Source organism: Symphalangus syndactylus, chromosome 8 (assembly GCF_028878055.3).
Source record: "Symphalangus syndactylus isolate Jambi chromosome 8, NHGRI_mSymSyn1-v2.1_pri, whole genome shotgun sequence".
NCBI lineage: Eukaryota > Metazoa > Chordata > Mammalia > Primates > Hylobatidae > Symphalangus > Symphalangus syndactylus.
The window spans coordinates 138,095,932-138,122,252 of record NC_072430.2 but is presented as its reverse complement, the minus strand read 5'-3'; the positions used below and the strand labels follow the sequence as shown (position 1 = coordinate 138,122,252).

The window sequence follows — 26,321 nt, the reverse complement described above, 5'->3', positions numbered from 1 at the left end:
GAGGTGGTTCTGTCTCCGCAGGCACCTCCCCAGGTGCCAAGACGCCACCAGCAGCTCCATCACACCAGGCAGCCACCAAGTGCCTCTTTCTACGAACCAGTGAAAGCCCTGGGCTCTAAGTGAGTGACATGCGTGGGCTCCATGGAATGACAGTCGGGGGAGAGGGGAAGGTGCGTTGCCCAGAGCTTCCAGGTGCCCATGCCCTTCACACGCATGTGCTTCAAAGATGGCAGCACCCTCGTGTTGGTGTGGCTGTTGCACCTCCCAGCCACGCTGCCCCCACCCCAGAGGGGCGACTCCGAGTTGCACCCACTCCTAGCCCAGGTCTAAGAGCTCTGGGTGGGGTCCAGCAACCTGCAGCCAAGGAACACACATGAACCCACCTGGAGCCAGGGCACAAAGGGGTGGGGGGACCACAGCAAAACTGTTCTGACAACAGAGGCCACAAATCCAGGAGTCAGTTAACATTACTGGACCAAGCACCCAGTTTGTTTTTCTAAGTGGTTGGTGAGTTCTTAAGAGGATCAGCTTAAAAACAGTATAGACCCCGCTGCATTTTCTCCTCTCGACTCTACTGTCCCATCTCACAATCACGCTACACTTGAGCAGCCCCGTCCACTCTAGATCGCTGTCCGGCCTCCCCACACTGTCAGATGCCGTCTCTGCGAGAAGCCCCCTCCTCACTGCTTTCCCACACAACGGAGCCATGCCCCGTGTGAGATGAGCCACGCGGGCACAGGAGGGAGGCTGGTGGAGCGCACACCAGCCTCCCCCCAGGTCTGCCCCTGCCCGGACATCTGCTGCCCCCAGCAAGTGAGGCGCCCCGGCTGCTGTGCTGGAAAGCATGCCTGTCACTTGGGCCCAATTTCCTCACCTGTCATGTGGGCTGGGCTTGCTATGAGGCTTGGGACACAGGAGAGCACGGCTGTCAAAAAAATATGCCCTCTGCCTCCCGTGTCAGCCACATGGTGGCTGTGCCTCATGGGGCAAGTTGTGTTGCCTCTCTGAGCCTGTCCCTCACCTGTAAAATGCAGATAACCCACCATGTAGGGCTGTGAGGGGAATTAGAGGAGTTTGTACGTTCAAGGCACTTAGACCAACACCTGGCACAAATTATAAAGTGTCAGCCATCAGCATCCCGATCACCGTCATAGCTCATACCCTTCGCACTGATTGGTTTAGTCATGAGTGCGTGAGGCGGTTCTAGCCAAGACATTAGAGGAGGTAAGCTGAAGCCAGAGCTTCAGAAAGGGCTCCCTTTATCTTAAAAAGAGACATACAGGATCACTTAATGCCAGGAGTTCAAAACCAGCCTAGGCAGCAAGAAAGACCCAGTCTCTACAAAAAATTTTACAAACTAGCTGGGTATGTTGTCATGCACCTGTACTCTCAGCTACAAGAGAGGCTGAGGTGGGAGGGTCACTTGAGCCCAGGATTTGGAGGCTGCAGTGATCTACGATTATGCCACAGTACTCCAGACCAGAAGATAGAGCAAGACCTTATCTTCAACAACAACAAAAAAGAGGTGACACATAAAAGAGGCAGCCATTTGTCCCCAAACACCTTACACTGGTGTGATGCCTGGAGCTGTCGTGGCCATCTTGCAACCATGAGGCCTGAGGTCCTGAATGGCCAGAGAGGAGAATATACACCAGGAAAAAAAAAAACAGGGGGGTTTATTACCATGGAAGGAGTGGGGAAGAGCTGCTAGGGAGGCAGTCAACACTCCCAGAGCGCATGCAGCCCTTCTGTACCCAACCAGCCTGATGGTGTCTTCCATGAACCCAGTCCCCATCCCTCACTCCAGGAAACTGGGGAAGACAATTCAAGTGGCCTTGATCGTAGACAGTTCCCTTGGAATAAATGTACCAAGACTAAGCAGAGAAGTCAGAGAGCTTCAGGTTTGCAGTTTTATAGAAAAGATTTAAGAGGGTTAAAATACTCGTTAAAATGGCCCTCAGTCTCCCGGGCCAAGGCTGTGTGGTCACACCTGAGAGCCTCAGCACTGCCCAGTACCCCCTCTCTCCTTGCGGAACTTTTAGTCCAACTGATCATAGAACCCACACCCTAAAACATACAATGGCATTCGAATGGCATTCTGTTTTGCTTTTTAGCCACCAACAACTCAACCTATTTTCAGAGCAGGTGAAAATTCTGAATCCAGTTTGGAAAGATTCTGACAACCAACACTTTATGTCAAAGCACAAGGAATGATGACAGACAATGGCAAAGGAAGATCAAAAACAGGCTTGTTTTATTTATACACAGAACAACTTATGTACAGCACTCAGGTATGGACTATGTACATAACAATACAAGAGGCATTTGTTTCCACGGTGGTCACTATATAAATTAAGATTATAAATACGAGGGGGTAAGCCCCACCTGAGGGCACAGAACCTTTTCTCCAAGACTCTTCAGGGATCCTTCCTGCCTCTCTCTGCACAGCAGACCGTGAGGCCCGTCTGGCAACACCACAATGGGACCTGGGCCGGGGCAGCAGAGCAGCCCCCAGACAGCGAGGACACCCCAGTGCGGGACGCCAGCCCAGCACCAAAGGGCAGGTTCCTAGACACTCGTGTTCATTCCTTCCTCACTTCTAACTTGTTAGAATTAGAAAAATGGTTTTTATGTAAACAGTGTTGTTTTAATCACTGACAACATATTAATTTTAAACACTTTTGATCCAAACCCAACTCCCTGCCAGGAGTAGGACACTGAGGACTTGGGGTGGCCCTGATGTCCTTGAAGCCACAGTCAGCTGTTTATCCTCCTCATGTCCCCTCCTCACCCGAGTTCCAGCTTGCCTGGGGCTTGTCCTGGGACCCTAAGAGTGCCAGGATGCCCACACCGCCAGGCTAGCAGGGCCAGGGGTCATGCAGGGAGGTTCCCATCATCTCCTGTGTTAGCCCGGTCCACCTGGGAAACTAAGCAGCTGCTGTGGCCGGCTCATTTCCCCTCTGCCCACCCCCATCTAAAAGGTTCTGAGGAAAACAATGAGAGGTGGAAAAGGTGACATACAACCACCTTCCACCCACATCACGTCCAGTGAGGCAGCTAAGTCCCCCAGCAGAGCATGGGAGAGTCTTTCAACCAAAAATCCCGGGACGCCGCATGCAGAGACAGGAGGCTGCGCTGGGGAAACCCAAGGCCTGGCTCAGCCTCCACACTCCAAGGGCCTCGGCCCAGAATGACCATGAGAGGGGAGCACCCCAAGGCACGCCGAGGCACCCACCCAGGCACGCTGCAGAGGGGACAGAGGGGCTGTGAGTGGGAGGTGGGCCAGGGCTGTTCACTGCCACCTGCTCAGGACTAGGGGCTGCTGCAGACCCAGCCCTGTCTATGCCCCCCCTGCAGGTGCAGCCCAGCTTCCGCACATCAGATAGAGTGACGCTGACTAAAGGACCGCGACGGCGACGGCAGACACTCCCAACACTGGCCTTCTCTTTGGGAGCCAAAGAGAAGCCACGGCCAGGCAGCCAGGCCAGAGCCATTTCCTCCTCACACCAGGGCAGGGGTTACAGAAACCTCTTCCCAAGACATTTACAAGCACCTCTGAGCCATGACTATCAAGCGGAAAAAAGGGCAAAGTCAGTGCCCTGGAGGACCAGGGGCATCCTCCACCTGGGGACTGTCCCTACGGGGCACAGCCATCTCCCCAGGGGAGCTCCCTGCCCTCTGGCACCATCATCTACTAGTTCAGAGCCAGGACAGAGGCAGGGCAGGAGCGCGGACCATCAAATCAGAGTCCCTGCCAGCACCTCCAGCGACATCACACCCGGCAGCAGGCAACAAGAAGCCACTGCAGTGGCAGAGACACACAGGAGAGCCTCCGGCCTCCAGGCCACCGGACGGGCTGAAGAGGTCAAACTACCCCTGCCTACCAGGGCCACGCGCCCTGGGAACCACGGAATGGGCAGAAAGTTTCCCAGAGCCAGGAAGCATTTCCCACACAGAAACACTGAACTCATGTGGACACACATCCTCTGTCTGCAGGGATGCAGCTGGCGAGCTGCCTCGCTCACAGCCCCAAGCTGAACTCAAGGCCTAGAGCATCCAGAGACGGAAGGGCAGGCGTCCCCAGCCCACAGTGGGGGAGGGAGGAGCGGGAGGGAGGATGGAGGAGGGAGGAGCACAGGCCCTGTGACACCCAGGGAGGGGCTCCCCGCCTGGGAAACAGCACCCGCTGCCTTGGCTCACGCAGGAGGAATTTTTTTTTTCTCTTCACGTCAAATTACAACCAACAAGACTGGAAACATCCATGCTACTTTCAAAGCAGGAAAGAGCATGAGTTTTGTTCAACAAGAGCTGCATCAACAAACAGGGGCCCTTGCAGGCTGCTGTGAAGCCACAGGGTGGCTGGGCCCCAGCCACATTTCTGACAACTGGCCGGGGGCCAGGAGGCAGAGCCACACGGTGCAGCCACAGAAGGACACACGGAGAGGAGCCCCCGGGACAATCCAAGCACGAGGCCAGGCAAGCAGTGCCCAGGAGGCCAGATGCTGCTGGATTCCCTGGCCCACAGCACAGGTGGGCGAGAGCTGAGTGGCCGTGACACATGTGCCCCAGGTGACTCTGAGCTGGAGAAGGTGTTGTTTCAAAGGTAGCTGTGTTGTTATGTTCGAGACCCCAGAGCTCTGGTGGACGGTGTCACGGAGGCTTTCTGTAGCTGACAGCAGAAGTAGCACCATGAGAAGGGGGCGGGCTGCAGCATCCGCCCAGGGCCTCAGTGGCAGGAGGCGCAGAGGCCACAGGCTGAGAGGGCGGAGGCTAGGCCTCGGTGGCGGGGATGTGGAGGCCGCAGGCTGAGAGGACAGAGGCTAGGCCTCGGCGGCGGGGACGCTGCGGCTCAGCTCCTTGATGCCACACAGGATCCTCTTCATGTGGCCCACCTTGGTCACGCCCAGGTCCTGCAACAGAGAGGACACCACCGTGGATGCCGAGAAGACAGCCAGGGCCAGAGGGCTCCACAGCCGGCCTGCCACAACGGCCCTTCCCATTCAGCTTGTGAACACAAATGAGAGTGAAAATGACAACAATGGTAAAACAAGATGGAAACGGCTTAAAAATAACAACCATACAGACGCCCGGCCCATCGTTCCTGCATTCTAGTCACTACCATCAGCAAGCACAAATCCAAGACAAGACAAAACACAGGACTGAAAGCAAGTGGATGACAAGTGACCTCACGAGAGCCACTGTCCAGGACGCCCACAGTGGCCTTTTACCCTCTCGGGATTCAGACAGTGACTCAACACCCAGGGGTGGCCCACTGAGGCCAACCTGGGCACGGACATGGCCCTGCAAAATGTGGCGTGAGGCCTGGCATAGACCGAGGCCTGGCACTCAACCAGCCCCTCCCAATGCTCCCTGCAGACGAGTGGCAGCACCCGCCCAGGAGCAGCATGGGGACAGTCACGTGTGACTGTGCTTCAGGGGCTGTGTCCCCTCATAGGGTTTTTAACACGAAGACAGTCCTTGTCTGAGTAGGCTAAGATAACCAAGGCTCTGCCACCATTATGTCTGCTCCTGGCTTCCTCTGGCTGTGGTGGGTGGAGGCATCACTGCCTAGGTGAGGACCACAGCCGCCCCCACCTGAGGTATACATGAAGGCCTGAGAAGAATCGTGATGCTGAGACATGGCCAGGTCGGGGGAGAGGATGGAAGAGAAGGGAGCTGCGTGCAAGCCCAAGTGCAGGTTCCAGGGAGACACCTATGGAAGTACCTTGAGGTCCCTCCGCTCCAGGTGCAGGAGCTCAGAGCCCCGGATGTCGTGCCGTGTGAAGATGTCCTTATACTCACAGAGACTGAGGTGCTCCAGCCAGGCAGCAACCTCCTCTGTCCCCCAGAGGTGAACTGTCGGAGATGGAAAAGCATGAGTGCAGTGAGTGCCCAGAGCCCAGTGCGAGGTAGGCGGCGGCCGGCACCCAGCACCCGAGAGCCCAGTGCCAGGACAGGAGACGTCCCAACAGCCAGCACCCAAGATAGCCCAGCAGCAGCCAGTGCCTGAGATAGCCCAGCAGCCAGCACCCGAGATAGCCCAGCAGCAGCCAGTGCCTGAGAGAGCCCAGCAGCGGGCACCTGAGTCATCTCTGGCAGCCAGCACCCATCACCCAGCCAACAGCACCACCCACCAGCAGTGCAGAAAGAGGCAGAGTGCCACCCGCTCAAGGGGCGATGGCTGCAGCAGAGCTGGCATCTGTTCCTGCCAGGTGGGCCGCCAGCCTCTGGTCATTTCCCCATGTCCCAGGAGGGATTTACCACCACCAAATATGAGGGAAATGTCCTCATGATTGTGGCCAAAGCCAGCTTTTCCTCCAGCTTCTAGAAGGGTTAAATTTCACTTCTGGACCATAGCAGGAGGGGAGATAAGCAGAGATTTCAATTCATATAGTCAGGGCTACCATCATTAACAGAAACCCAATTTCTGGACAAACATGCAAAGAAGAAAAACCCACTGGAGCTGCCCTGACTGGCGGCAAACACCAGTCCCAATATCCAGGCTTGGAGGCCTCTCCAGCCCCTGACAGCACTGGATATGGCCTGGGTACTCAGGGCTGATCCTTCAGACAGAGAGTTTAGCTCCAATTTACTGACCCAAAGGAACAATGTCCTTTAGGACCATATTCGATTGATTTCATCACCCACAATCTCTGGTGGCCTGGGCTTCCCAGCACAGGAACCTTGGCCAATGCATCGATTTATCAGGAACCAGCAGCCCAGGAGGGAGAAGGCAGGGCATGCCCCAGCGCGGCCTGAGTCCAGAGCTTTGTGTCTCCAAGTTTGTCTTGTCACCACTGCTGTCTTCCTCCCCACCTCGAATCCCCCAACTCAGGGCAGGCAGAAAGCCAGAGAGCACGTCAGGGCCGGGTGTGACAACGGTCAGAGGGGAGGCAGGCAGGGTGGAGGGCTGCAGCTACCAACAGGTTAGTGTGGCTGTGGGACTGGGGGTTACAGCACAGGGACCAAGAGGGAGGAGCTGCAAGGCCAAGGGAGAAAGCAGAGACCAGGAGAACACAGCCGAGCCAGCAGGCCTGGACGGCCAGAAACACGTGGGAGAGGGGCAGGTACCCGGGGCTCCCAGGCTACTGTGAGCTTCTTTGTTCTTGTTGTTTTTCTCCTTTTTAAACTTGGTCACGAGGCGGAATTTACCACTGCGACTGCGCTTGGCAAGATCCAGCATCACACTCTGTTGGGGAGAGTGAGAAATACTGAGAATCAGGCTGCAACTGGTCACGGCCTCATGCCCATCTCCACCAGAGAGGCTGGGAGGGCAGGCAGGGCTGAGACGAGGGGGAGCTGGGAGAGACCTCTTGTTCCTGAAAGGGCTTCTCTCCCTTATTGATTCTTGTATTTACTGTTGATTTTAGTGACTGTTAAAGTGGTTTCAAAGTGATCATAGTGTCTATTTTTATCATATTCTACTTCACTTTACACGTGCATTTCTCATGAGATTTAAAAACTTTTTGAAAATATCATAAATATCAGTATCTAAACAAGAATTATTAAAATAACCTCTTTAACCAATCTTCTAGTGTTGGATTGCTGGGCTTTGATTATTAGCATTACGAGTATCTATCTAACGAAAACTCTTCCTGCACTTTGCATTCTTTCCTTGCAATCCACTCCCTAAGGCAGAAAAGCAGAGGAAGGGTGAGCAGCGGAGCCACACAGGGGCTCGGCCTCTGCTCTTGACAGCCATTGGCAGCAGCCACCTCTCCAGAGCACTCCCGGGGACGCACGGAGGTAACACTGCCTCGCTCGGTGATGCACTCTTTATAAGAGACACTCCAAATAAAGCTTAAAAGTAAAACTATGAAAAAATATAGCGAGCAAGTAGACTTGAAGATAAAAAGAATTACTAAAGATAAAAGGATCATTATATAATGATAAAACCTACGGGTACCCAATAACATAGCCTCAAAATACATGAAGCAAAAATACACATCACCACAAAGATAAACTGAGACATCGACAATTACGGTATTTGAATTAACTGATGTATCAAGAAGACAAAAAAAACTTCAGGAGGAACTGAATGATGTAACCACAACTGCACACAAGGTACGTTTACAAAAACCACCTATTGGGCCATAAGGCAAGTCTCACCTCAATACATTTCAAAGGACTAGTAACATACAGACCACTGCTTGGAGCATAGTAAAATGAAGTTAGGGAAATAAAAAACATAGTCTTGAATAGCTAATTTAGATGCTTATTATTTGGCACAGTTTCATGACTATTATAACTGTTGTAAGTTTATGACTATACATAACAATTATTGTATTTTACCAATATAAAGTGATCCTCTTTTTATCATTTATTGTCTTACATATGCAATTTTATTTTTATATTGTTACTTTGGATTTTTTATGGTGTTTTAATTATTTTTAATCTTTCTGTATCATAAATTTTTATTAGGAGTATGAGGAAAAAAAACAGGGCTCTTGTGAGCAATATATGGTTAGGTTTCTTTTTAAACACAACCTGAGAATTTACTTTTAAGAGAAAGCCATGTCATTTTTCTGTTATCTTATTTCATGCTGTTAGCGATACCCTTGCTGGTCATTTTCTTTTACAATATAAATTGTATTTTATTTTTGTCTTTGGTGGCAATTTGGAAGATATAAATCTTTTCAGCTCTATTAGAAATTACCTTTAAGTTAAAAAAAAAATTTTTTTTTAATAGAGACAGGATCTCACTATGTTGCCGAGCCTGATCTTGAACTCCTTGGCTAATGTGATTCTCCCACCTTGGCCTTCCAAAGTGCTGGGATTACAGGTGCGAGCCACCACTCTTGACCCTAAAAACATTACTGACTCTGTATTTCTCCAAGTATGAAAGTCAAGAATGTTGTTTCTAACGTTCTTCCACTGGAAGAGGAGGAATTTAACATGCTTTCCTCCCCCCGTCCATGTCCTCTTCCCAGCCTCTCACTTCACTGCCCACTTTACTGGCCTTAATTTAATCTGGTATTATAGGGCTAGGTCACTGTTACATCTGTTGAATCGTTGTGTATTATTATTTTTGTAATTTTGGGTAAAATTTTTTTATCACCTTTACAATGAATTAATGGATTTTGAGGAGCCTGCCCTGTCCTTTTATACCCAAGTGCCCTCACTGAGAAGCTGCTGAGTTTCATCCATCAGCTGGAGGGCCCGAGTCAGCTTCCCATGAAAGGATTGCATGTGTCAAAAAACGCCCCAGGGCCCCAGAAAGAGGGTGCTGTTGTGCAGCTGCCCACCTCTGTCCCCTCGCCTTACTGCTGCCCACAGGTCTCACAAACCCCACTGGGCAAGGGTGCCCAGGTTTGGCGTCTTGCAGTTATTTGCCTTCTGCAACTATACTGCCCAAGATGAGCTTTACTCATGGCCCCTTTGTGTTCTATCTCTGAAGCAGGGAAGCCAAGAGACAGGCTGGGGTTTGTCCTTGTCCAGACACGGCCCTCTCCAGGACTCCTTCAGCCAGCACTCCCTGCAGAAGAATGTGACTCCACCCCAGGGTCTGCTATGCCCTGGGTCCTCGGGTCCCTCCCAGACCTGTGACGAGCTGGAGTCTTTCTGTTCACACAGGAAGAGAGTGTGAGTGGGGAGTGGTGCATACCAGCTGCACCCTGTCCACAGCAAGATCCCAAAAAGCTGCCATTTATCCGATGATGCATCTCCACCCTCGAGGGAGGCTGTGGGGCTGGGCTCAGCCTTCTTTCTACCCACTGTCCAGGAAGCCCTGCAGTTCTATTTCAGAGGACAACAGGTCCCTGGTCCTCAAGGGGCACTCTTAATCCCAGCCCTGAACTCCTTCCTACCTGCTGTCCCTCCCTGCCTTAAAGAGCATTTTAATAGCGAAGTCTGGAGAAGGCCCCTCAGGGGCTGCCAGAGCGACACCATCTTGATCCCACAGCCACACGGGTCACAAGGAACACAGGCACTGCAGGTGAGAGCCACCATGTCCGGGAGACCCAGGCACAGCCCTATGAGCCACATACCTCTTCATCGCCGGGCTCTGCGGACTGGCAGAGCCAAGGCGTGTCCGCCAGCCTCCTGAGCTGTCGGTCCATCTCAGCAAGAGCATTCCCCAGCTGCTCCTTCTGAGGGGGGTCCAGCTGCTGCTCCAGGCGGAGGGAGGGAGAAATAGAGAGTGTGTGCTGCTGATCAGCACGAGGCCCGGGGCGGGTGAAGTCCATCCCAGGGCTCTGCTCTGCTCGGATCAGGGAGCTCACTTTCCAGAAACGAAGTCCCAGAGCACCCGAAAAGGAACCAAACCCAGAACCTCACTTTCTAAGTAGTGCTGGTGAGAGAATAAAACTCTCCATCGGTCAACGATGAATTCACATACAGCAAGGCTGACACCTGACCTGCTTGTGTCCCTCTGTCAGAAAGGGGGTCAGAGCCATTCACCTGTGCCAAGCAGTGGAAATGCCGTGGGAAGCAAGGTCAGCAGTCGTGCCTTGCAGGAGGCAGCAGGAGGTGTGCAGTGAGGACATGCGTGTGACCACGGGACGTGTGGGACGAGGGGAGGCGTGGGACAAGGAGATGCGTACAGTGAGGATTTCTGTGGAGTGAGGAGATGCGTGGAGTGAGATGTGTGGAGTGAGATGCGTGGAGTGAGGAGATGTGTGGAGTGAGATGTGTGGAGTGAGGAGATGTGTGGAGTGAGGAGATGTGTGGAGTAAGATGTGTGGAGTGAGACGTGTGGAGTGAGACGTGTGGAGTGAGATGCGTGGAGTGAGGAGATGTGTGGAGTGAGATGTGTGGAGTGAGGAGATGTGTGGAGTGAGATGCGTGGAGTGAGATGTGTGGAGTGAGACGTGTGGAGTGAGACGTGTGGAGTGAGGAGATGTGTGGAGTAAGATGTGTGGAGTGAGGAGATGCGTGGAGTGAGGTGTGTGGAGTGAGACGTGTGGAGTGAGACGTGTGGAGTGAGGAGATGTGTGGAGTAAGATGCGTGGAGTGAGATGTGTGGAGTGAGGAGATGTGTGGAGTGAGATGTGTGGAGTGAGGAGATGTGTGGAGTGAGATGTGTGGAGTGAGGAGATGTGTGGAGTGAGATGTGTGGAGTAAGATGCGTGGAGTGAGATGTGTGGAGTGAGGAGATGTGTGGAGTGAGATGTGTGGAGTGAGGAGATGTGTGGAGTGAGATGTGTGGAGTGAGGAGATGTGTGGAGTGAGATGTGTGGAGTAAGATGCGTGGAGTGAGATGTGTGGAGTGAGGAGATGTGTGGAGTGAGATGTGTGGAGTGAGATGTGTGGAGTGAGATGTGTGGAGTGAGATGTGTGGAGTGAGATGCGTGGAGTGAGATGCGTGGAGTGAGACGTGTGGAGTGAGATGCGTGGAGTGAGGAGATGTGTGGAGTGAGATGTGTGGAGTGAGGAGATGTGTGGAGTGAGATGTGTGGAGTGAGATGCGTGGAGTGAGATGCGTGGAGTGAGATGTGTGGAGTGAGGAGACGTGTGGAGTGAGATGCGTGGAGTGAGGAGATGTGTGGAGTGAGATGTGTGGAGTGAGGAGATGTGTGGAGTGAGATGTGTGGAGTGAGATGCGTGGAGTGAGATGTGTGGAGTGAGGAGATGTGTGGAGTGAGATGTGTGGAGTGAGGAGATGTGTGGAGTAAGATGTGTGGAGTCAGATGTGTGGAGTGAGATGTGTGGAGTGAGATGTGTGGAGTCAGATGTGTGGAGTGAGATGTGTGGAGTGAGATGTGTGGAGTCAGATGTGTGGAGTGAGATGTGTGGAGTGAGGAGATGTGTGGAGTGAGATGTGTGGAGTGAGATGCGTGGAGTGAGATGCGTGGAGTGAGGAGATGTGTGGAGTGAGATGTGTGGAGTGAGATGTGTGGAGTGAGGAGATGTGTGGAGTGAGATGTGTGGAGTGAGATGTGTGGAGTGAGATGTGTGGAGTGAGATGTGTGGAGTGAGATGCGTGGAGTGAGATGCGTGGAGTGAGACGTGTGGAGTGAGATGCGTGGAGTGAGGAGATGTGTGGAGTGAGATGTGTGGAGTGAGGAGATGTGTGGAGTGAGATGTGTGGAGTGAGATGCGTGGAGTGAGATGCGTGGAGTGAGATGCGTGGAGTGAGATGCGTGGAGTGAGATGTGTGGAGTGAGGAGACGTGTGGAGTGAGATGCGTGGAGTGAGGAGATGTGTGGAGTGAGATGTGTGGAGTGAGGAGATGTGTGGAGTGAGATGTGTGGAGTGAGATGCGTGGAGTGAGATGTGTGGAGTGAGGAGATGTGTGGAGTGAGATGTGTGGAGTGAGGAGATGTGTGGAGTAAGATGTGTGGAGTCAGATGTGTGGAGTGAGATGTGTGGAGTGAGATGTGTGGAGTCAGATGTGTGGAGTGAGATGTGTGGAGTGAGATGTGTGGAGTCAGATGTGTGGAGTGAGATGTGTGGAGTGAGGAGATGTGTGGAGTGAGATGTGTGGAGTGAGATGCGTGGAGTGAGATGCGTGGAGTGAGGAGATGTGTGGAGTGAGATGTGTGGAGTGAGATGTGTGGAGTGAGGAGATGTGTGGAGTGAGATGTGTGGAGTGAGATGTGTGGAGTGAGATGTGTGGAGTGAGGAGATGTGTGGAGTGAGGAGATGTGTGGAGTGAGATGTGTGGAGTGAGATGCGTGGAGTGAGATGTGTGGAGTGAGATGCGTGGAGTGAGGAGATGCGTGGAGTGAGATGTGTGGAGTAAGATGTGTGGAGTGAGATGCGTGGAGTGAGATGTGTGGAGTGAGATGTGTGGAGTGAGGAGATGCGTGGAGTGAGATGTGTGGAGTGAGATGTGTGGAGTGAGATGCGTGGAGTGAGATGTGTGGAGTGAGATGTGTGGAGTGAGATGTGTGGAGTGAGATGTGTGGAGTGAGATGTGTGGAGTGAGATGTGTGGAGTGAGACGTGTGGAGTGAGGAGATGTGTGGAGTGAGATGAGTGGAGTGACATGCGTGGAGTGAGATGTGTGGAGTGAGGAGATGTGTGGATTGAGGAGATGCGTGGAGCGAGATGCGTGGAGTGAAATGTGTGGAGTGAGGAGATGTGTGGAGTGAGGAGATGCGTGGAGTGAAATGTGTGGAGTGAGGAGATGTGTGGAGTGAGGAGATGCGTGGAGTGAGACGTGTGGAGTGAGGAGATGCGTGGAGTGAGGAGGTGAGTGGGGTGCGGAGTGGAGGGCTGGGAAACCACACCTGGGGCGGTTCTCCGCTTGCCGAATCTTTAGCAAGCCCCTTCCTCCTCCTCATCTTTAAAACCAGAAGGCTGGCCAGTCCGTCTCTCAGGCCTCTCCCTGTTCTAGCCCCTGTGATTCAGTAACAGCCCCACGGCTGCCCCAGGGCTGACATATCAGCCGGTTTTGCAGGGCTGAGCGTGGAAGGTGCCTGAGTGTGGCCAGCTCTCAGCAGGAGCAGGACTCTGCATTACAGGCTTCCAGGGGAGAAAAGCATCTTCTGTCCACTACGACAGGGGTGTTTCTGCTGCAAGCGCTTCTCACACGCTTGAGACAACTTAACTGAAGGGTTGCCAGCAGGGGTGGGCACCAGCTGCACAACAAACCAAATGACCTCTGCAGCCCCTTCCTTAAGACTGGGAACTCTGGACTAAAGTGTGCTGCCCTCTGTGCCCAGCAACCTGGCAACAGCAGTTGTTTCACACACAGGCCGAGCCCTGCTGTCCCCGGGGCACCAGCTTACCAGGGCCATCTTCCCAGACAGCAGCAGCTCCGTCTCACTGCGCAGAGCTCTGAAGTTATTCACCATTTCCAAGACGAAGCTGCAGTTGAGCCCCTAAGAGAAACCAAGGCAAATATGCATGGGGGCGGGGGGCCGAACACGCACGGGGGGGAGGGGCGGGGGGTCGAACATGCACAGGGGGGATGGGCGGGGGGTCGAACATGCACAGGGGGGATGGACGGGGGGGTCGAACATGCACACGGAGGATGGGCGGGGGGTCGAACATGCACGGGGGGGATGGGCAGGGGGTCGAACATGCACGGGGGGGTGGGCAGGGGGTCGAACATGCACGGGGGGGTGGGCAGGGGGTCGAACATGCACGGGGGGGAGGGGTGGGGGGTCGAACATGCAAGGGGAGGGCCGAGGGCGGCAGACACTGAGAAGAAGCCAGGACAGAAAAGGCCAGAATAGCTACCTCTGTGGTTCTGGGCTTGCCATACACACGGTCCATGGACTTGGAGCTGGCATTGACGGCGTGGGCCAGTTCCTGCTCCATGTCCCGATGAGATTGAGCTATTTCTCGGATACTAGAGAGGAAGAGAAGCACGGGCAAATGTCAGGCCTAACAGAAGGGCAGCCTTTCACAATATGCATCTGAACATGGCCCAGGTACCACCTGGAGTGCTGATGTGGAGGGCCGACCCAGCAGGATGACAGGGATCGTGGCTCAGCCCAGCGACCGTTCAGTCACAAGCTTGGGCACAGGACGACCAACAGCAAATGGGAGGGCTTACACAAGAAATCTGATGTCAAAATCCAAGATTTTCCAGGGAGAGAAATGTACAAAATGAGGTTTGCAACCTGTAAAACGGCCAGTGGGCAAGTGGCAGTGTGCACAGGCCCACTGCAGAGACTGCTGCAGTAAGGCACAATCCCGACAGCCTTGCTGGAACCTGTAACTGGCCGGTCTCTCCCTGGGGACAAAAGGACCCTCATCTGAACAGGACAATCCTGGTGTAGTGATGGGCTCTGAACGAGACCCCAGGTAGCAGCCCTCATAGGGAAGACGGTGAAAGCACAAGTCACACCAGGTCCCAGGGAGGCTGAGACGTAGCTAGGCAGGTGAGATGGGGGGGCAGAGACTATAGGAGCAGTGCGAGCAGAGGCAGCGAGGCCAACCTGTCCTGACCCTGTGGAAACAGACCACTGCCAGCGGCTTCCTGCAGAGCTGTGCAAGTGCACCTGCCAGGCAGGCCACAGGGGCCACCATGGGCTTTGAGGGGACAGGATAATGGCCTTCCAGGGGAGGCCACCAGAAGCCCACTGCACAGCAAGGAATTAGCTGAACTGAAGTCCTCCAGCCCCATCACTGATCTGGGTGGGGTGGGGGAGAGACGAGGACAGGGGCCGCCGTGGCACCAACTCCTGGGGCAGAGAATGCAGCGCCAGGAAGGACTGCAGCCGGTATGGAAGCACAGAGCGAGGAACGCCGGTGATGACTGGGACAGCGACCACCTGCTCGGCAAGAGCCGAAGGCTGGCACAGATGATCCATCTGCACGCCAGGGCTGGGCAGACTGCCTGCAAGGGCACACAGCATGCCGGGCACAGAACCGATGGGTGCACCTGTCCACAGCCAGGAGAAGAAGGAGCCCAGGGGAAACAAGAAAGGGACACCAGGGCACCAGCCAGCGTGCGGCCACGGGGAGGAGAATGCAGGCAGGAAGGTCCCGCACCGGTGAAGAACCACACGTGCCAGCTGGGAAGGACTCCCAGGCGGCACCCGCACAGGGCAGGTGAGGAGCAGGGATGGCAGCCAATGCTGACCACCCACCACGAGGGACACAGTGGCTCCAGGGCGTTTCTAGAAGGCAGGTGAGAGGAAATGCCCCTAGCAATTGTCTTTTTTTTTTTTTTTTTTTTTTTTTAAAGTAAACTTGAGAAGAAAGAGCAAGCCTGTTCTCAGGGTAAACGAGGGCAAAGTGAAGGCAGCTGTCAGCGGTCTGCCCTTGGGAGCCAGGGCAGAGTTTTTTTGTTTTGTTTTGTTTGTTTGTTTTTGAGGCAGAGTCTTGCTCTGTCGCCCAAGTTGGAGTGCAGTGGCGCGATCTCGGCTCACTGCAACCTCTGCCTCTGGGGTTCGACCAATTCTGCTGCTTCAGCCTCCCGAGTACCTGGGACTACAGGTGCCCACCACCAGGCCCGGCTAATTGTTTTTGTATTTTTAGTAGAGACGGGGTTTCACCATGTTAGCCAGAATGGCCTCAATCTTTTGACCTCATGATCTGCCCACCTTGGCCTCCCAAAGTGCTGGGATTACAGGCGTGAGCCACTGCGCCCGGCTGAGCCAGGGCAGGTTTTAAATGAGTGGCCCTGAAAATCACAGTGGGTTTTAGGTTCCAGCCATGTAAACTCCAGGCTAGTTCTGAAAGACCACTGGGGAAATGAGCCACAGCTGAGGGCACACGGAAACAGGCTCGGCCCTCACGGGTAATGCAGACCCCCCAAGTCAGGAGCAGCAGCTCCACGCCCCAGGGGCCTTGGAAGAGCGCAGTCCCGGGGACCCCGGGGGAGGCTCATGCGCAACGCAGAGGGGCAGGAGCCCACCTGTGAATGAGGACCCCTGCCGCCTGCCCAAACTGGTCCATCTGGGTGGCCTCCTCCTCCGACAGCATCTCCGGGTGCAGGGAACAGGATGGAGGGCGGGGCAGCTCGCACTTCTGCTTGTCTTCCCAGGACTTCAGGGTGCTCTCAAATGCCTATGGACCCGAAAGCCCGATTACACCTGCTGCTCTGAAGCATGCGTCTAACTGCAACAGACACTATGGGGATGCCAACGAGATCACAACTAGAAAGGGACAAATGGGACTTTTTTTTTTTTTAACATTAGGGGAAGGAGATGGTCCTAGAAATTACTGCCCTATTAGCTTAATCATTGTGTCTTAAAAAAAAAATCCTAGAACAAAACACAAAAAGCTCCAGCTCTTAACAGTGCACACAAGAGCCCACAGGTGAGCCCTGGACCCCACCCAGGTTCCGCGGGCGGCCGCTCTTACCCTGTCTCTGGTCAGTGTCTGTGCCCGGTTCTTGTGGACAATCCGAATATACCCTGGCGGCTGGACCCAGGCCTCTCCATCCACCTGCACAGGCACGCCCTCATCCCCAAGGATGGAGATCTTCACCGTGCGACACTGAGCAGACATCACAGCCATCACTCATGCTGAGCCAAAACCCCCAGGGGTTTAAAAGTGCTATTGGCACCACCATGACCTTCCTGCTCCACACACCCGTCCCTGCCTTGCAGGACACCCCACCTCTGCCTCTGGGATAGTGCTCCGCCTACAGCTAGCCTTCTGCTGTTGTGTCACTGAGCTGAGGGTCTGTTCTCCCACTGTCCCGCCCCATCCTGCCCCATCCTCTCACTGAGCAGTCAGTGCAGGAGACCTTGGTGCTGAGACAACAGGTGTCAGAACCCAGGGGCGGGGGTGTTGTAGCTCCCAGCAGCCACTGGGCCCCTGCCACGTGAAAACACCCCCAGAAAAGAGTAGATGGCACAACAGATGACGACGAGCCATCCATCATCATCCTGTTCCTCCTTTTCAACAACAAACATTGCCAAAGAGTGAAAATTGTGAACTTCAAGCAGCCTACAGCTAAGGGTAGACAGAGTGCTGGAAGAGACTAGACAGTCACAGGCTGGGGTTCAGCCAGTGGGTGTCATCAGCACCCTCCCCGGCCCCAGTGCCTGTGCCTGGGTACAGCCCTGCCCCATCCTCACAGACAGACTGCCCTCAGCCCATCGCTGCTGTCAGAAATAAGCCATGGGGGCACCCCCAGCCCTTCACCACTCGGCCTCAGAACCACGATCAAGGGCCCCAGCTGGAAATCCCCCACACCCCACACCAGAGCCACGGGCTCCGTCCCCACCTCCAGCTGCGGCTTTGACAGCTGCAGACACACGCAGAGTTCAGCCTGGGTCTGCTCTATCTCATCCCACCTCAGAGGGGACAGGCAAGGCTGGGGCTCAAGCAGGATATACACTTTGAAAGAGTTATCTTGGCCGGGTGCAGTGGCTCACACCTGTAATCCCAACACTTTGAGAGGCCAAGGTGGGTGGATCATTTGAGGTCAGGAGTTCGAGACCAGCCTGGCCAACATGGTGAAACACTGCCTCTACTAAAAATACAAAAATTAGCTGGGAATGGTAGTGGGCACCTGTAGTCCCAGCTACTCGGAAGGCTGAGGCAGAAGAATCACTTGAACCAGGGAAGTGGAGGTTGCAGCAAGCTGAGATTGCACCACTGCACTCCAGCCTGGGCAACAGAGCAAGACTCTGTCTCAAAAAAAAAAAAAAAATTAGAAAGAGTTATCTTGAGAATTTAACCGTCAAACACAGCATGGGGAAAGGGCTCTGGCCCAGGAAGTGGGGCCACGAGCTGTCCAGAACAGGACATGAGGCACCCACATGGCCCTGAAAAGCACCCACCCTCCCAGGCTCCATGCGCTGTCCCAGAATTTAGCACACTCCCGGCTGGGGACTCGGCCAGGCACCCCAGGACCATGGCCACTACCTGGGCGATCCGATGATGCTGCAGCCTGATGACTCGAGAGACGGCCATCTGCATGCTGCCGAACACGGCGACCACCTCCAGAATCTTGTCATCGAATGACGGAGCTGTGAAAGTCTGCAAGGGACACGTTAGAGCTGACCACCACTCCACACATCCCCGCGCACAGGCCGCCCCTACCCTCGCTCCCTCCCTCTGAGGGGTAAGCCCCTCCCAGCTGACGGGAAGTTACCAGGTAACTGCACTCCTGAGGGGCTTCATATTGCAGGACCTGAAACCAGCTGCCTGGGACCAAATCCCAGCTCTCACCTCGGCAAAGTTACCGAATCTCTCTCTCCCCCATTTCCTCATGTGTAAAATGGGGAAACTAACGGCACGCTCCTCCAGGACCATCAGTAGGGCCAAGTGAGTTAACACTGCAGAGTGCCAGGGCTGGGGCCAGCACACACCACGTGTGCAGGAAGCGCTGAATACTTCTATTCGCTATTACGTACAAAGGAAGGTTTAAACCAGGTTTAAACCTATCAACACCTTCCCACAGTTCTTAACACAAATTCCAAACTTCTTCCCCGGCTCACACGGCCCAACGTGACCCAGGCCCTGCAGACCTCTCCTGTCTCTCCACGCCCCTGCTGCCCACTGCAGTCGGGGCACCTCTCCCCCATCCTCCATGTGCCTGCCCTGTCTTGACTCTGAGCCATCATCTGTGCAATTCTCTCTGCCTGGAACAGCCTCCCCCTCTCCTCTGCCCACCTAACTTGGCCAATTCCAAGTCATCCTTCAGGTCTTGGCCTCCCAGACACCTTCCCTGACGCTCCTTCCACGTCACAGCCTCTGACCACATCTGCTGACCACAGACCCTCACTGACCACCTTCACTGACACATCTGCTCTGCTCAACCCTCTAGACGATGAGCTGGGTGGGGGACCCTATCTATCTTGTTCTCCACGGCAGCCCCACTGTTGGCACAACGGAAGAGCTGGATCCACCCCAGCCACAGCAGAACACCTCCCTGCTCTCACACAGCTCTTCCCCACTGAGCTCAGGCACAGCCGCCCACACCCCATACATACATCATCTTCCTTGGTCCCCCCCCAGAAGTTGGTTCCTCCGGCATAGCTGGGAATGTTAAGGACAGCAATTCCCTGAAGACTGGGGAGTGGGATGGGTCGCCCGTCACACTGAGCAGCAGAGACACAGAACAAAAGAAAAGAGAAAGGCATGAGTCAGCTGCTCTTTCTCTACCAGCTTCCCACTGCCAGGGGCTCAGGAGCACAGCCGTGGCCAGGGCATCCCCAGGCCAAGTCCCTGTGCACGGAGGAAATAGTCAACAGGAGAAGCAACAAGCCTGGCAGTCTGCTGATGGATGGAGGCCAGCCTGCAGGTGACAAGGACCCTCCTCCACTCACCTCCAGCAAGACCTTTTGCTCCAGGTTCTTGTAGGTTCTGTGCAGCAACTCTTTGGTTCCAAGAACTCCATACCACATCATGTTCTTGGTTCGGCTCCTAGAAACAGAAGCAAAGACTTGCCACGGGTATGGGCTTTCTTCATACAGTTAACCAGAGTCATTTCTGTGAAAGCTGGGAATAGCATCTGACCCACAAATCAGCTACATTTAGCAATCATTTACAGCAGTAACATCCGAAGGACACATTTTTGTGTTCGCAGATATGCATAGAAAGACACCTTCACCAACAGGACATTTTGCTCAATGGTAACATGTTGCCAAGAAAGCAATCATACCCTGAAAGGGAAATCAATAAAGTTAAAACATTATAGAACCCTATAAAAAACTTCTACACATCCTCATTTTTTTTCTGGCTAAAAAATTATGCTTACCACAGAAAAACTGGAAAATATAGAAAAGCACCAAGGAGAAGACACTCCTCGTAATCCTCCATGCATAATCCAGCACCTGTCTGCACCCTCCACACGCGCTGATGACAAATGCCAAGTGCTGCTATGTAGTTCCTCAGTCTTCTTTGCATATTAATTTCCAGTTGCAGTAACCTGTCTACAGTTTCACGATCTACTTGGTCCACTTTACCCTGCGCCGGCAATGCTTCTGTCGCCACGCGCTCTCTGCAGACATGGCCAACCTCAGCGAAGCACGGCTCTACCACAGCTTATCGAACCAATCCCCTTGACTACCCTCCTCCGCCCCATGCCTGAGCTCTGTAAATGACACACTAGGAGTCCCTTCGTACCTACTTCAACCAACATTTCCAATGACTTCTGCAGAAATTTCCAATGACATTTGTAGAAGTGGAATTTTTCTCAGGAGAACTTTTCAAAGCTCTCAATACAAACTCCAGAGAGGTTTGACGAGGGTTCCAAGGCTCTAGAAATGTATTACGCATGCCCCTGTTCCTCAACTGCTTATTTTACCCTGCTAAAGTATGTGTATTTTCACACTTTTCCCAGTGATTTTTGGACTAATAGGGATTTTTCAATGATCTGACGTCACCATCCTGTGCTGTACAGGGATATGGCCCTGGGGCCCCTGAGCCATTTTCTCCTGCATGGAAGAGCCTCAGAGTTCAAAAGTTCTTTCAGTTCTGATGCTTTTGTTTTCCTAGACATTTCCAACTACATATAACCTGAGCAATGACTAAAGCTGGCCCCTCAGGTGTCAGCATGGCTCCCCACAAGGTGGCAGTGACGCCATGAGGAGGGTGAGGCCACAGGGGCCCACGTGGCTTGGTTCATTCAAGCCGATCCTGACTCAGTGGACGAAGACTCCAGCAAGGGTCTCCCAGCTTCTGGGTCAAGGACTGTTCTCTGCACAAACACCATCAACCCCCACACTCATTTCTCCCTCTCTGTAGTTCCAATCATGTCAAAGCTGAATGGCCTCTCTGATTATTACTGTGGGGTGGGGAGGGAGACATTTCTCCCTCACTTCTTGTGTTTCACAGACAAAAGGGAATTCTACGTCAGGCCAGGAAGAAAAGCTTGAGAGGAGGGACCCTTCTCATTTTTCTCCATCCTCTCTTCAGGCCAGGACTGAGGATCCAGTAATTTTAGGGGAAAAAAACTGAAACCCCCAGTGATGCCCCTTGGGGCTCCCACGCCGCCGTCTTCCTGCAGAGGTTGGACTCAAGGGCCTCGTGGGCAGGCTCGGTGTGATGGGGGAGGGCCAGCTAGGGTGGTGATGAACACACAGACCCTCCCACAAACAATGCTGCGCACTTACGCTATAGGTGCAATAGCTTCGCACACCTGCCGCTTTTCTGTAGTATCACGGACTTGGGGCTCTCATTAAGAGACGCAGCCATTCCAATGACCACCATCACTGGTTTTCTGATGTTGAATTTCCCTTGACCTGGCCAGCCCGAGAGGTGCTTCCCTTCCATCTCTGAAAGCACCCGTGCTTCTGATAAGGCGATCTGGGCTCCATTTCTGCCCCCGCCTTAGCATTCTGCACATTCTTTAACCTGCTGACTCCAGAAATCTGCTACTGTCTGGAAGGAGAAGCCACAAAGATGCAAAGGACAGACGTGCTCCTGAGCCTGTTACCTACCTGCACTTCTCTGGGTGCTCATCGCGCTTGTTGTTAAAGTCCAGGGATATCTTCGCATCCAGGCCGATGCCAAAATAGTTGTTCATGACACATTTCTCCGTGTAATACTCTCTGCAAAGGTGAGTTTTGAATCAATTACAACAGCCCTGCTGAGCAGTCTTATTTCAGACTCCCAACCTCTCAGCATTTCTCTTCCTTGGGGCAAAACTGATAACTTTTTCTTTTTTTTTCTGGTAAGAGATTTATTAAGATATACACTAGATAACTTATCAATTTATAATGTACAATTCAATTATTTTTAGTATATTCAGAGTCACTTAACCATCACTAGATAATCGATTTTAGAGCATTTCATCCCCCTAAAGAGAAAGCCTGTACTCCTGCCATCAGCAACTAACTCTCCATCCTCACCATCCCTGGCGCCTCTCATCTACCTTCCACCTCCACGGAGAGGCCTCTGCTGGGCAGTTCACAGGAATGGGATCATGCAGTCGTGGGCTCTGTGTCTGGCTCCTTTCTCTTCCTCAGGACGATGTTTTCAAAGTTCATCCATGTTATAACATGTGTTAGCGCTTCATTTTTATTACCAAATAATACTCCATTGCGTGGCTAACCCACATCTGTTGACCTGCTCATCAGCAGACGGACACTGGGATGTTCCACGTTTTGGCTATTATTTAGGAACATTTGCATACAGCTTCTAGCATGAACATGTTTTCAGTTCAATCCCACATGGCCTGGCAGTTCTGCGCCTGCTGGTCACATGGCAGCTCTGGGCTGAACCTTTGGCGGAGCTGCTGGACTGTTCCCCACAGCAGCTGCCCATCTTACACTCCACCGGCAGCACCAAACCTGAAGATATGTTTATGGCACAGAAACTCACCCATTTCAACTCTGGATCTCAAAACATTTCTCGAACATCCCTAGTTACAATCAAAGCTGTTGCCAAATTAAAAAGGAAAATGACTTGAAAACATCCATCCCAGCCCCACAGCACAAGCCTTCCCTTTCCCCATGTGCGACGGACGAGAAGAGACTCAGCTCATTCAAGTTTCTTGTCCCCACCCAGCTGGAAGTCCTGCTCCTGCAGCTCCCCCAGCTGCTGGGAAAGCCCATCCTGGCCTTCACCCACCCCAGCCCCAGGGTCACACTGGGGTTCCCCCCCAGGGCAAGCGGATGAAGGGAGGAACCCCTGTTCCTCCACCCAGAGGCTGCAGCCAGGAGAAGAGGATGTTCTGGAAGTTCCCAAAGAAACTCAATGGATGGACAGGCTTGAGAACATTACTCGGGCCAGAATTCTGACACACTTTAGCTCACTGAGCCAGTGCCGCCGGATCTGAGAACCAGCACGTGTCAGTGTATTTATGATCCATCTAATTCAAGTGCCCAACAGCTGCGCCAGAGCAAAGCTCTGGGACAAAACTGTTTACCATGCAGAAGACCACGTGCCTGGCCAGCATGTATAGGTCCTGGGAAAACAGAGAGCTCCAACAGAGAGAAACAGGGCAAAGAGATGAGGGAAGGCAGCAGAGACTGGGCTCAGGGGCCTGGAGCAGGAGGGGCGGCAGTGGCTGGGGCAGTGGGAGATGACAGGGTGCCGGGGCCTGCTCAGGCCCAGCTGCAATGGGGCCTACACAATACGGCTCAGGCACACACCACGGCAGGAAGGCAGCAAAGCACAGCTTTGCCTCCCCAGGGGAAGAGAAGAGATGAGACCACCCAGCTGAGCAACAGAAGTGGAAGTTCCACAGTCTCAGATGAAGGAGACAAAGGAGATATCCAGTTCAGGGGCCCTTAGGGACAGTGCTCACTGTAGGACTACGGCTCTGGCCTCCCCGAGGAAAAAAGCCTCAGGAGGGCTGAGAACTGGAGCCCCAGGCAGCCCCAGGGGAGGAGTAGACCAGGCGAGGAACAGGGACACTGAAGTGTTGTACCAGGCCAGCAGCTGGAATCTAGGGGTCCACTTTCCCAAACCCAGAGCCTCTGTGAACCACGCATTTTCTCCTGTCACTGTCCCTAACCACTCCAGAAAAATGGCTGGCCACATTTAACCAACTGCCACCAGCTGCCCAAAACCTGCAATCAGCCAGCAGAAAGATGAGTGTAGAAAAACAGGTTTTCAAAACACCACTTGTCTCCACAATGGTCTCCAATACCTAGGGAGACTCCATTAAACTGCTATATACATGTCCTCACTGCCTTACAGGCCAGCAGAGGAAGAAGGCCTTGTCCCCCAAGGAGTAGCAGTATCAGCACGCAGGCACACAGCAGCCCTTATAAGCCTCAGCGCAGGCCCGTGTCTCCCTAAGGTGCTCGGAGACACGAGGGAGGCACACAGAGGACCCTCCAGCCCAGAGTCTATGGTTCTGCATCAGCAACGAGGAGAGCAGGTGTTAGAGGAAAGCAGGGGAAGGGATGGCAAGAGGAAGATGGCAGGCTGTAAGCAGAAGTCAGTGAGGTCCAGCCAAGGTCATGGGAGAGTGACCACGAAGAGCAGCACAAGGGCAGCTCAGGGCAGGAGCAGCTGAGCCTGTGAAAAGCCTCGGAAGGGCATGCAGGCTCAGGGGACGTCGAGCAAGCACTGTGGGACCTTGGGAAGGAGATGGGAGGTGTGCGCTTCGCCTCTACAGCAGATGTGCAGTTGTGGTTTCCAGCTCCACTCCTTAAGTGGAATCTCCACGACTTCTCAGCCTTCCTTATCAGCTACCACCAGCTGGGCAACTGCTCACCAATTTCTCTAGTTAATCCTGAGATCTGTTTTCTAGGCACTAGCAGCCATGTAACAATATGCCCACTTGGTTTATCCCTCATACTCACAGGGTTTCTGGTTCAGAGTTGAAGGGATCAGCATTAATTAACAGGCGACTGATGACTGAGCCACCAGGTAAGGAACCAGACATTCCAGCCCGGACATCTGTAAAGGAGATACAAGAAAGAGGTGGTGCTGGTCAGAAGCTACAGACTTAACAGAAGCTCGTGTCTCTGAAGCTGGTGGACCGGTATTCTGCAGAACGTTATTATAATTAAATGTTTCTAAAATTATGTATAACCATGTCCAAATTTTGCCAATAGTCTTAGGTCAAAAATCACTGGAACAAAAAAACCATACTGGGTGGCAGAAACCAACACCTACAAAACACACAAAAAAATGGCTTCTAAGGTGTGTGCCTGTGGTCCCAGCTATTTGGGAGGCTGAGTGGGGAGGATCACTTGAGTCCAGGAGGTCAAACTGCAGTGTGCCATGACCACACCACTGCACTCCAGCCTAGGCAACAGAGAGAGACCCTCTTTAAAAAAAAAAAAAAAAAAAAAAAAAAGGCTTATAGAGTCAGTTTTCATGTTTTCATTAAATGTAAGCCACTCTACCAAAATGATCTCTGAGAGTTGAGGCTTAAGGCTTTATAAGGCTGCCTTCCTAAGAAATGAACATCAAGGAATGCTCCAGGCAGCCAGGACCTCACCCTCCCTGCGCCTCCTGCAACCACGCTAGAAGCACAGGACGGTCCCTCGGGTTCCCTCATCAGGCCGGCCACCTCCCTTTTCCACTCAGATAATTCCTTCATTCTTCAAACCCCAACTCGACCATCACCTCCTCAATGGCACCTCCTGGGCTCCTTGGGTGGTTATTTGGGTACTACCTGGCTTTTGTTTAAAAAAAAAAAGCACTCTTCATACAGTCATGTAAATTTTTAAATTCCACCTATCTTTCTCAGGGGACTGTAAACTCTCCAAGGACAGCGAGCCCATTTCTTTCAGTTTGATGGGCCCAGAGTTGTGCTAGGGCCCCCACCGGTCCCTCCTGCTGGCCGCCACTCACTTGGGTACAGGATCTTGGTGTTGAGTGCAGGCAGGCCGTCCCGGCTTCCTGGCTGGGGTGGAAGGGAAGCAGAACTGCCCAGGGACAGACTTCCTTTGCTGATCAGCTTTTCACATGGAGATTTCGACACTGTAACAACAGAGCAGAAAACCTTAGAGCTGTCTGGAATAGAGACTGTGAAATACCTGGGGGGTCCTTAGCGACATGAGCAGGTGGGCAGCTGTCTGAAATAGCGACTGTGAAATACTGGGGAGTCCTTAGTGACATGAGCAGGTGGGAGGGCTGAGGAGGGAGGGCTGCAAACCACAGGCAGTTGTGTGAAGTGTGTGGGACAAAGAAGGGGGCAGAGGACCAAGCAGGTGCACATGATGTTTGGGGGGTTGGGCTCATGGAGAGGGTAATACAGGCCACAGGTGGCAGCACTGGAGGGAGGGGTGAGCCCAGTCAGTCCGGGCTGTGGGAGGCGGAGCACACACACAGCAGAGCTCTGAGTGGTGGCCATGCAGTGGCCGTGGGTCAGTTCTGAGCATGGGCCTCCCAGCAGCCTGCACAGGCTGGGGGTGCCCTCCACCAGGGCCTGTGCTGTGGGTTGTTCCAGGAGGGGCAAGGACAAAGAAGGCCCACCCTCACCCACCCGCCTTCCCTCTGCCAGACACAGCCCCTTCCAAGCAGTTCTGGGGCCCAGTGTGGTTCCAAGGAAGCAGTGAGGGCAGGACCCAACTGCTCCTCAGGGAGGCAGTCCTCGCCCTGATGGAGGGGGTCTCA

The 26,321-nt window shown here is 53.4% G+C and overlaps 1 protein-coding gene across 5 annotated transcripts in view; it reads right to left on the bottom strand.

Annotated features, from left to right (window-relative positions):
* Positions 1 to 2,232: 2,232 nt before the first annotated feature.
* Positions 2,233 to 26,321, bottom strand: part of DGKD (diacylglycerol kinase delta) — a 119,432-nt gene continuing 95,343 nt past the window's right edge. For all 5 annotated transcript variants that reach the window (XM_055291023.2, XM_063645276.1, XM_055291022.2 and 2 more), the window contains 14 exons: positions 25,557 to 25,685; positions 24,557 to 24,653; positions 21,740 to 21,850; positions 19,625 to 19,721; positions 19,289 to 19,396; positions 18,219 to 18,332; positions 16,704 to 16,838; positions 16,255 to 16,406; positions 14,127 to 14,238; positions 13,673 to 13,765; positions 9,987 to 10,106; positions 7,072 to 7,189; positions 5,726 to 5,856; positions 2,233 to 4,910 (listed from right to left, as the gene is read on the bottom strand). In XM_055291023.2, the coding sequence (XP_055146998.1) occupies positions 4,821 to 4,910; positions 5,726 to 5,856; positions 7,072 to 7,189; positions 9,987 to 10,106; positions 13,673 to 13,765; positions 14,127 to 14,238; positions 16,255 to 16,406; positions 16,704 to 16,838; positions 18,219 to 18,332; positions 19,289 to 19,396; positions 19,625 to 19,721; positions 21,740 to 21,850; positions 24,557 to 24,653; positions 25,557 to 25,685 (1,607 nt within the window). In that variant the 3' untranslated portion in view covers positions 2,233 to 4,820. The remainder of the gene's footprint in view (positions 4,911 to 5,725; positions 5,857 to 7,071; positions 7,190 to 9,986; positions 10,107 to 13,672; positions 13,766 to 14,126; positions 14,239 to 16,254; positions 16,407 to 16,703; positions 16,839 to 18,218; positions 18,333 to 19,288; positions 19,397 to 19,624; positions 19,722 to 21,739; positions 21,851 to 24,556; positions 24,654 to 25,556; positions 25,686 to 26,321) is intronic.